Source organism: Lithobates pipiens, unplaced genomic scaffold, assembly GCF_037356315.1.
Source record: "Lithobates pipiens isolate NorthernLeopardFrog02 unplaced genomic scaffold, aLitPip1_a1.2 Scaffold_27, whole genome shotgun sequence".
Taxonomy (NCBI): Eukaryota; Metazoa; Chordata; class Amphibia; order Anura; family Ranidae; genus Lithobates; species Lithobates pipiens.
Window position 1 is genome coordinate 71,747,939 of NW_027507788.1, and position 11,668 is coordinate 71,759,606.

Sequence of the window (11,668 nt, forward strand, 5' to 3'; positions counted from 1 at the left end):
CAATAATGTCTAGTAGGTTGAAGAGGGTGAACCTCCTAAATGAAGGCACAGAAAAACGTATACAGAGGTCTAACCCTTCCTTACTGTATTCAAAATTAATCAGTGACCCTGCTGCAGATATTATTCCCTCACTTCCGGTCTAGTGGAACATTTGTAAGCTGAACAGGAAGTAATGGTAAACTTTTCTGTATTTTGTGAATCAGCCATAAAAGGTCTAAACATCAGCACAAATGGATTTTACGTATAATTTCTTGCCTAATAATATTCTGTCTTTAAAACTGAGAACAGGTTTGAACAGGTTTAGAAAATATTATAATCATTAATACATGAAAGATGTAAGTATATGAAATATAACTCCAGGCAACTAGATCAGTAAAATGAATTACTTGTGGTGACCATACAAACAACATTAGAGTCTGCACCAGGGTTAACATTTTCTCTTCAAGGTTTGAATAACCAATGACCTTTCTAGTTATCATTAAAGAGCCAAGAACCTAATACTAGACCAAGGTATCTGAAAAATGCCAATAAAACCATATTTTTACAGTTATAGCACTTTGATGGTGAATCTGATCTTTTTTTTAATGATTTACTGATTCTATCTGAACCTCATTGTCAGATTCACTTTTTCATAAAATTATTGTAACCCAGAAATAGAATATTAAAGTTATTTGTGGGATCCCAACTGTGACCAGGACTCAGGCAAGTTCCTTCCAGTAATTCAGAAATTCTGTCCAGTCCAATTCAATGTCCCAGTGAAAGTTTGCAGTTAATGAAAGCAAGAAAGGGCACAGCAAAAGCAGCAAAGGCTCAATGCAATCTCATTTTAGGTATCCCGTTCATGCCAGCAGCCATAGGTTAAATAAAGCCTGTGAGCTAATGCTGCTAGTACACAATTAACACTTCACTGAATGATTTCTTTTGGTTTTTTGAATGTAGAAAAATATTGAAACTATTTTTCTACTAGAGTGAGCAATTATATTTGAGAGATGATCCCTAGTGTTTGGTTTGTGTAAAGTATGAAATACTTTAGTCTTAGTTACCTTCATCATCATCATCATCGTCGTCATCTTCCTGATTTTTTGCTTGGTCATCATTGTCGTCATCATCGTCATCATCATCATCATTGTCGTCATCATCGCTGTCATCATCATGTTTCTTTACAATTTGATCGTCGTAATCATCGTCGTCGTTGTCATCATCATCATCGCCATCATCGTCATCATCATCATCATCTTTATCATCGTCCTCATCATCTTTATCATCGCCATCATCTTTATTGTCGTCGTCGTCGTCATCATCATCATCATCGTCATCATCACCATCATCGTCATTATCGTCGTTGTCGTCATCATCGTCATCATCATCATCATCGTCGTCCTCATCATCGTCGTCATCATCATCATCGTCATCATCATCGTCGTCGTCATCATCATCGTCATCATCATCGTCGTCATCTTCATCGTTGTCTTCTTCATCATGGGTGACATGATCATTATCATCATTGTCATCATCATCATCGTCATCATGCTCTTGGCCTACAGCTTGCACCTGTCCATGTACCCCAGGCAATAACTTTGCCTGGAATGAGCAAATAACTGTGACCAGAAGGCACAACAGCCACACTTTTTGTGAGGCCATCCTGGTACAAAAAAGAGTAATGAAGTCTTGGATCTGTCCAGCAGCAGACTCACTGTGTCTTTTGACTTGACTCTCAGGATCACAATATGAAGAAAAGTTGCAATCAGCTCAATTCCGAGTTTGAAGAACCAGTTCACAGAAAAATAATCCAATAAAAAGATTTCTTGGTTGGGAGATGACGGGCTAGAAATCAGTCAAGAACAGCAACACTGAAGAAGAAAACTGCTCTGTGAAAAGAGACCTGTGCACAAGGCTAGTTGATTGATAGCAGCAGATGTACAAAATACACTTTCTGTCTCTGAACCAATAGCTGCAGAGGAAGGGACTTTTTTCCAGCCCTTCAATGCCGCTAATATAGAAAGAGATGATGGCACATATCCCTTCATGACCATATTTGTGATCCACACGGTGCAAAAGGTCACAGAAGACAGCCCTGAGAAAACTTGCTAGTAACTCAGAGACACCTTAATTGGACAGCTATTCTTAGGACTTATCAGTCTCTACTAGGGCTTTTCATTGTGACAAGAACATCCTGATTGTGAACACCCCTTTCAACTTTCTCTAAACCTTCTCTAAATAATAATTTAGCAGGTAATAATGATCAAAAGTTGTGAGGCTTTCTACTTGATGTCATACCCATATGAATTTCTGTCTTTTTTTTTTTCCTCTCTCTCTCTCTCTCTCTCTCTCTCTCTCTCTCTGTATATGTGTTTATATCTGTGTAATATGGAACAAGCGAGAGATTGAAGAGCTTAATTAGTTTATTATAAGAGTTTACTGATAATTTGGGGACATCACTATAATTTCAATAGAAACGCAAAGAGAAAAATAAACTTGGTAAGTGTTAAATTTCAACAAAGACTACAATCTTCCAATATTCTGGCTGACAATTACATGTAGCTTAAATTAGGTTTATTAAAATCCTGTAGCACACATTTAAGCATTACTAAATAGCATTATTATTTTGAGTTAAAAAAAAAAAAACTTTTTCCTGTCATAAATAAAAACCATTGCTTCCGAAATTACTATAATAGTTAAAATCAAGGGAACCTAGATCCCATGGGAACCAGTGGCTGCTGGTGTTATGTTTTTGGGGGGTGGTAAACAGTGCATCCCCCCCCCCCCCGTGGTCGGTCGGTTACCTCCGGGCGACGGCTTTCCCTATGTCTCGGCATCACAGTGGCCATGTGCCTCCACCCTCCTCCTCCTAGGCCAATAGAATCGCTTTTCCTTTCGGCCAATTGGGAAATCATTCTCATAACATGCTTCCTGATTGGCCAGGAGGAGAATCAGTGTGACAATAAAAATGTATTCACTATTGTCACACAACTGGGTGGGCTCGGGGCACAGTGCTCTGTGTCCCGAGCCTATCCTTTTTTGAAGCCTATTAGAGCCTCTGATTAAAAAACCAAAGAAAAAAAACCCCATTGAAATTCATATGTCTGGTGCTTGCACGGATAGAAGGGATAGAGGGGCAGTCTGCATTACGAGCCACCACTGATGGGAACTTATTTACAATATTTGAAAAAAGGTTGAAGCCAGACACATTCCCATCCCTAGTTTCAAATTAATTTGCTGGCATTCACTGTGATTTTAATGCCACAGCTATAACGTTTTTCAACAGTGGATGGACAAAGCAAAGGTAGCACGTGCAAATTCAAATTTTAAGCTAATATGGCACATATGCGTAGAGGCAAGTGAGTGGTAAAGGATAAGCAAGACACATCCATGAAGTAGCGTTTGCATATGCAGTGAAAAAATATGTTTTCTGCCATGTGCTTTATATACTTACAAACTATACACCGAAACAAAACTTTTAAAACATTGACATCCCATTTGGATGTATCCTGTCCATTACAGCTCCTTAACATATCTTACATACATAGTTAGTAAGGTTGAATAAAAACACCAGTCCATCCAGTTCAACCTGAGTGAGTGTCTACAACTGTCCCTATCCCTGTACATTGCACACTCACATCGGTCCCTACCCTCAAGGAGCCCACAATCCAAGGTCCCCATTCATATACTAGGGCCAATTTTGGACAGAAGCCAATTAACCTACCTGCATTAGACATGTGCAATTAATTTCGTACGAATTGCAAATTCGTACGAATTTCCCTAAATTCGTAAGTTCGGGAGGATCCGAAGTACGAATTGCCATGCGTTCGAATTTTGTACGCAATACGAACTTTTGTTTACGAATTTTGGATCAGTTGTCGTCGCATCGACGACTCAGTCATTTTGCTTATTATGAGGGGCTCCCACCATCCTTGTGCTATGCTGACTTCCTCCTGGGTCTGTACCTCTGCTGTGCTCATTATGAGGGGTTTCCACCATTCCTGTGCTGACATACTGAGCACAGCAGGGGTACAGCCCCAGGAGGAAGTCAGCACAGCACAGGGATGGTGGGAGCCCCTCATAATGAGCACATGGCTGCCATGCACAGCTGCTCTAGTTTTTATCCCCCACACTGTACGGGGTCACTGGGGATGTGCGGGGTCACTGGAAATTGTTTGGTGTTACCAAGCATGTGCTCTCCGCACATCCCTGGTGACCCCAAACAGTGTGGGGTGATCAGGCGAAAACTGGACCAGGGATGCATGGCAGACAATCCACTTCTCTCTTGTATTTTCAAATCTTAACGGAACAAACTGAAGAGAAGCTGATTGGTTGCCATGGGCAACTGCTCCAGATTCAGTTTGCTCCAATTTTGATCAATTTCCCTAAATGTCTTTTTATCTGTTCTAGCAGTCATATGTGTAAATGAGAAGAATGGTGGGGGCACATCAGGGCACATTGGAGCACATCAGGGCACATTGGAGCACATCAGGGCACATCGGAGCATATTAGGGCATATTGGAGCACATTGGGGCACATCGGGGCACATCAGGGCATATTGGAGCACATTGGGGCACATCAGGGCATATTGGAGCACATTGGGGCACATCAGGGCACATCGGGCACATCAGGTCATATTGGAACACATTGGGACACATTGGGGAGCATCAGGGCACATTGGGGCACATCAGGGCATATTGGAGCTCATCGGGGCACATCAGGGCACATCGGGGCATATCAGGGCATATTGGAGCACATTGGGACACATTGGGGAACACCAGGGCACAGCGTTTATCAGCCAGCATGCAGAGTAGCGCAGGAAGCGTGTAATAAGTTCTCTCTCCGCTCCTCCCTGGTGGCACCTCCTCTCTTCTCGTCCATCCCAGATGATGTCACGAGCAAATAGGGGTAGATGAGAAGTGAGGGGAGGGATTGTGTGGAGGAGGGACAGGGACCAACTACTAAGACCAAATGGCCATCTCTGCTGCAGACAATCAGTTCAAGGAATGTTCAGAGTGAGGGAGGGGTACCCCAGCTTTGGCAAATTGATTTTCAAAAATGCTAACTGCTCCATTAGCTGGGGGGACAACTGGGATCTTTGGGGTGACAGGATGTTTCCCGTCACAGAAAACACCCGCTCACTCTGGACACTTGTCGGAGGGCAGGACAGTATCTCCTTGGCAATATCTGCGAGGGCAGGCCACTCCTCGCTCTTCCCCTGCCAAAAAAACATTGGATCTGTGGTGGGGTGCACTGGTGGGGCTGACAAATAGGACATGACAACCTCCTTTGCTGATATGGGTTTCTTGGGGTGCACTATGCTGGAGGTTCCCATTAGGGTGTCAAGTGCCTCAGCCAAGACAGAAGATGCTCCACTGGCAGGAGCTCTGCTCACTTCACTAGATGTAGATGATGCATGGGAGAGGGGGTCTTCAATATCTTCTTTCTCCTCTTCCTCTTCTCCCAGACTTACCATCTGCCTTTCCCTCTGACGCGCCCTGTCAATTAGTCTGTCCCGCCATGTTGTCAGAGCACTACACTGCACAGCCATTTTGCCCTTGATGCGAGGGTCACACATGGCAGCCAGCATCAGTTCTGGGCAAGAGGCGGTCAACTGCGTGCGCCTGCCCAACTCCATCAGAAATGTGTTTAGCAGAGCCAACACATCAGGTTGAGGGCCACCACCAGGCAAAGGTTCCTCAGCCGACTTGAACCGCTCCAATTTGCTCTGAAGGTGGTTGAAGAGTGGAAGCACATGACCAATGCTGGCATCCTCGCGGCTTAGGTGTTCTGTGACAGAGAGGAAAGGTTTGAGGACTGCCACAATCTGCCCGATTATGGCCCAGTCCTCCCTGCCTAAAGGTCTCTCTATGCCAATGTTATGATCACAGGCCATGGCATGGAGAGCCTTCTGCTGCTCAAGGATGCGTTCCAGCATTGCTAGGGTTGAATTCCACCTAGTCCCCACATCCTATTTTAGGCAGTGTTCTGGAAGGCCTGCCTTCCTCTGTTCCACCCTGAGGAGGTGGCTGTCCCTCACACTCCGATGGAAGTGGCCAGCCATCTTCCGACAAGAGTCCACCACTTTGGACAGCCTTCCATCGCCGCCAGAAATGGTCTCCACCACCTGGTGGAGAAGGTGGGCTGAGCAGCGCCATCCCTTACAGCCTTGACCATGTTGCTGCCTCCATCAGTGACAACATAGCCAATCCGGTAGTTGCTGTCTGCCTGTCCAAACCACTGCAACAACATTTTCTGCAGGGCTTGCAGGATGTTTTGCGCTGTGTGCTTTTCATCAAGCACCTCAGCGTGCAGGAGGAAGGAACGGTACCCATGTTTGTCAACTACTGACGAGGATCCAGATGTTTGAACTACATCATGGGACACCTTGGCCTGCCACCAATGTGCCGTCAGGGACAGGAAGGCATGCTGGGCACTAAACGCACTCCACAGGTCAGTGGTCAGGTGCACTGCCTGTCCACCTGCCCTTCCAATCTCCTCCTTGAGCACCCCGACACAAGACCTGTATAAGGCTGGCACCACAGTTTGGCTGAAGGTCTTACGTGATGGTACGCGGTACTGTGGTGCAACAGCCTGCATCAATTGCTTGAAGGGCTCACCTTCCACCATGTTGAAAGGTGCTCCTCCAACTGCAATGAGCTGGCCAATCAGGCATGTTATTTTATGCACCTTCGCCCGAGACATACCCTTACTCTGAAAGCTACCAAAATCTTCCAGGGTGGCCTGGCTGGTATGGATTGGATGCGGGATGGTAACAGCATTCTTTTCTGCCTTATACTGGCTGGTGGTGATGGCACTCATGGTGGCTGTGGCGGTGCCACTATTGGTTCCCCTTTTGGTGTTTGGAGGAGTGGCCATGATACTTTTCTCCCCTAACAGCACTGCATGGCGGTGCACACGCATGTGCTGGTTCATGCCACTGTTACTGAGATGCCCTATGTCTCGGCCCCGGCTGACCTCCCTGCCACTCCCTGCCACAGTGATTGCATTTGGCCTTCTGACCGACACCAATTCTTTTAAAATGCTGCCAAATGGAAGGGGCGTGGCCTGACGCGAATGGCGGCGGACGTGTAGCTGAGGAGCTCCAGCCGTTCATGGAGCTATCCATCGCCAACCACCCACCACCACACACAATCTGCCAGTTTCGGACTTCCGCTGTCCTCGGGGAGCCCGCGGCCGGCTCCGGCCTAGTGCGGCCTACTGAGGCCTAAGGATCCCCGGGGTTTCCTACAGCTGCTGCCCCGGACAGTGCTCCATGGCCGTTCCGGCCTACCATTGCCGCCGCGGTTTGCCTCCTTGCGCTGGCCTGATTGCCTTCCCACCCCCCCCTCACGGAGACTTGCTTTATCAACATCTACCTGCGGTCCTCCACCCACGTTTGTTTGTAACACCCAGCCTGCTCTCCTGGCCCACTATTTCAGGCAGACATCCTTGCTACAAGCATCCCCTGCAGCCTCATTCTCCCTCTGATTACAGACTCTGCTCTGGCTATCAATGTGTACTCATTCACCTTAATGCAGCAGGGGACTGACAACTTTACATTGCTTTTACCTGGATGGCCTTTCAACCCTCTCAGATAATAAACCAAAATACCTCCCAGAATTACTGCGGTGGCTTTCATCTTGAACTAGCTCATGATTGTAACCGCATGACCGCATCTTACCGCATGCAAGCCCCTCCTAAATGATCTAGACTTTCACTTATAAGGGCCTGACCTGACATATGGAGAGGTAGGTCGGACCTACACTCAGCTCCCAGCTCCCCCGGCCCCACGGCCCTCATTTCGGACAGTAAACCGGACCAAACGTAGCTCCATGGGGAAAGACAAGCTCAAAGCACACAAGGGCGGCAATGGCCGTCACCCAGGAGGGGACCTGGATGATTATTTTGGCCATGGCAGGTTGTCCTCACAGCATCGATCAGCATCTAAAGGGACGCCGGCCCCTCCATCCCCGGCGTGCTCTGAATCAGCCCTGCAATCTCAGGTGCGTCCCCACAGCCAGCTCTCACACTCTGAGGACTCTGCCCTCTCCCCCAGGCTTACCAGAAGCCGTTCTAATGCCTCCCTGGGATCGGGAGATGGATGGGACATGGAATCGCAGATCAGATCCCTGCACAGTTACATGAGATCTCTGCCTACTAAAGCTGACTTTGAACGCTGTGTGCATAGGATCGAGGAAACGTATCAGAAAGAGATCTCTGATCTGAGAAAAGATGTGGGGGTACGCTTTGATGATGTGGATACAACAGTAGATGGCCTGCGGGACACTGTACAATCACATGATCGGATCCTTAATACCCACACTGTCCTACTCCAGCAGCTCTCATACCAACAAGACGACCTCCAAAACCGCAGTCGCCGCAACAACATACGTATACGGGGGATTCCCGAGTCGGTTGACCCCAAGAATCTACCTGCTGCTGTGACGGCTATCTTTAACCAAATACTTCAACGCCCCAAAGATGACCCGATTAACTTGGACCGGGTACACCGCACGTAGGGTCCCCACACCCCTGACCCCTCCTTCGTCCGTGACACTCTGTGCCATGTCCATTTCTACAAAATAAAGGAGGACATTATGAGGGCTGCCAGCACTCAGCAGTCAATTCTATTCAATGAAACACCTATCATGCTCCTTCCTGATCTCTCCCGCCAAACACTAGCAATGCGGAAATCCCTGAGACCCCTCACGCAACTCCTACAAGCGAGGCAGATCAAGTATCAATGGCGTTTTCCGTTCCATCTTCGAGTGCACCACGCGGGTAAAACCGCCATATTTCGTACATTGGGGGACTTGCCTACATTTCTCAGTACGCTTGAACTGCCTCAAGTCGCGTTGCCCGATTGGCTGTTTGCTCCGACCACCCCTGGTCTACCCTACACCCCGCAGTGGCAGAAGCAGGGTCGCAGGCGCACCCCTCGATCTCCGCTACCTCAGGACCCCAACGACTGACCTGATCCTGTGGGCCCACCTGGGCCTGTTTTCTCTCTCCACCTCTGGGGTCCTCCCCCGTGATGTGCTTGGACCCGAATGGATCGAATAGCTTTGCTGCTGATTAACCCTTTTGTTTGCAGGTTTTTTGTATATTTCTTATGCCCTCTGTTGCTGTGCATCCCCCCATATCCTTACAGTTGGGGTGCTCTGTTATGCCTTTTTTGTCCGTTCATGGAATGATCTCAGGACTTGTCCCTGCACCCCACTATCTGCAGCAGCCCCCCCTGGGTTGCCCTTGCCATACTTAACAGTTGTTGCTATGTTTGGTCTGCTCCCTCTCTGGGGCCTGTTACATATCCTTTCCCCTATGCCTCATAGATGTCTCTATTTCATGCCGGTTTACTAACGCATTTACTGATGACCGCTAAGATAATTTTCGTTGTTATGTTATTTGGTTTACTTTTTAGGTCGCAACTGAATCCGGTTTACCCGTGGGGCCGGGGTGCTGGGAGCTGCCCGGCTCGGTGATTCTGCTCCACGCCCTCCCCCCCCCCCCCTTACGGGTTTTTTTGTTTGTTTTTTCTATTTTTATTTTTTGCTGTGCGCCCCACGGTGTTCCCGTGATCACTGTGGGGTGCACCGATTTTTGCCTTTATGATAGGCTTTTTTTCTACATGCTGCTTACTTTTTGGAACCACCTAGTGGCCTTTTTTGTTTTTGTTTTTGTCTTACTCACTACTTTTTTTTACATGACCTCTTGGGCCTGTCTCCCACGATTGATGTTTACAGCTATTGTATTCCATGTACCCCTGTTTATTTTACCGGGAGCGGGTCACCTATAATTCTTGCTACTCCCTATACAAGGTTGTTATACTGTCTTTTCTCTCTCTTCTTACCTTTTTTTCTTCCCTCCGTCTTCTCTCTGCCTGTACCCTTCCACCCTTTGCCTCTCCCCCTGCCCCCCCTGCCCTACCTCTATTCCCGTTCCCTACCCCAACAGGGTTCGCCCATGGTGACACTTATCATGCTGATTCTGAGCTCCCCCCTACGACCCCCCCATGGCTAGTGACGGTTCCATAACCTTTGCCTCCTTTAATTGTAGAGGTTTCAACACGCCTGAGAAGCGGAGCCAGACACTCTACCATTTTCACAAGAAGCATGCGAAAATTCTGCTGCTTCAAGAAACACACTTTCGCGCGGGAGCTATCCCAGCCCTGCGCAATAGGTATTATTCGTAATGGTTTCACAGTGTTAATCCTCAGGCCAAATCTAAAGGGGTATCTGTTGCCTTTCATAAATCTTTTAAACCGGAGGTTCTAGACTCTCTCATAGATGACTCGGGTCGCTATATGTTTCTGAAACTGAAACTAAATGATTTTATTTTCACAGTGGGTAACATCTACATGCCGAACGTGGGTCAGGCTCGGTTCCTCTCCTCGGTCCTCACCAGACTATCCTCCTTTGGAGGGTCAGCTTTCATTATTGGCGGTGATCTCAATATTGCCCTCTCCCCATCCGCAGACACATCCTCGGGTAAGTCTTCCGTTCCTTATTCCACCTTGGCACGCATTAAATCACTTTTACATTCATCCCATCTGGTGGATGCCTGGCGAATCCAGCATCCCACGGAAAGGGATTACAGTTACTTCTCAATTGCACACAACTCCTACAGTAGATTGGACCACTTTCTCATATCACAATCACTACTAGACACGCCTCTCCAAACGTCGATCGGTAACTTTCTGTGGTCCGACCATGCCCCCATCTACCTGACTCTGGTCCGCCCCCCTGCTACCCGCCGGGGAGCGAGCTGGAGACTTAACGACAATCTGCTGCGGGACTCCGTGTGTATGGCGGATGTCTCTAAAGCCATTAAAGATTTTATAGGTGACCATTCCGCTGACACTACCTCCCCTATGAACCAATGGGACACACTCAAATGTGTTGCTCCGGGGTACCCTTATACAACACGGTTCTCGCCTTAAAAAGGCCCGAGCCCATGACATACGCAGACTCCTTACTACCATTGCGGACCTCGAACCCCTTCACAAGGATTCTGGATCCTGCTGTTTTTGTTCAGCTTTCCAACGCCCGCAGGGACCTACTCCAGCTCCTAGACGCGCACTCCCTGATTGCCAGGGATAAAGCGCGGAACCATTTCTACTCACTGGCAAATAAATGTGGTAAGCACCTGGCTAGGATTATCCATCCTAGACCCCCGCGACATTCTATCCCCTTCATCGTTCAATCGGACCATACAAAAACATTTAACACCTCTGGGATATCTGCATCCTTCAGGCAATACTACTCACAGCTTTATAACCTTCCGCATTAAACCCCTCCAGATAGGTCCCCCCCATCTTCTGACCCCACGCAAGCTTATATTTTGGAGACCGCCCTACCTACTGTTGACAATGTGGACGCGACAGCCTTGGATGAGCCCCTAATTACCTCTGAATTTTTACAGGCTATCAAAGCCCTTTTTTTTACAGGCTATCAAAGTGGGAAAATGTCCGGGCCCTGACGGCTTTACACCCCGGTTTTACAAAACTTTTGCCCCCCAACTTGCACCCCTTCTGACAACAGCCTTTAATTCGGTGGAGAGCTCTAACCTCCCTTCCAAGGACTCTTTATCTGCTAACATCTCTATTATCCCTAAACCAGGCAAGGACCCATCCCAATGCAGTAGCTATCGGCCCATCTCCCTGCTCAACATAGATATTAAGCTATTC

General features: G+C 47.6%; 1 protein-coding gene across 4 annotated transcripts in view; it reads right to left on the reverse strand.

Annotated features, from left to right (window-relative positions):
* LOC143933920 (uncharacterized) overlaps positions 1-1,950 on the reverse strand; it is a 325,420-nt gene extending 323,470 nt beyond the window's left edge. The window contains exon 1 of one of the 4 annotated variants that reach the window (XM_077457074.1): positions 1,044-1,950. In XM_077457074.1, coding sequence (XP_077313200.1) covers positions 1,044-1,641 — 598 coding nt within the window. In that variant the 5' untranslated portion in view covers positions 1,642-1,950. The remainder of the gene's footprint in view (positions 1-1,043) is intronic. The other 3 variants (XM_077457077.1, XM_077457076.1, XM_077457075.1) reach the window with 3 other exon arrangements.
* Between the last annotated feature and the right edge of the window lie 9,718 nt (positions 1,951-11,668).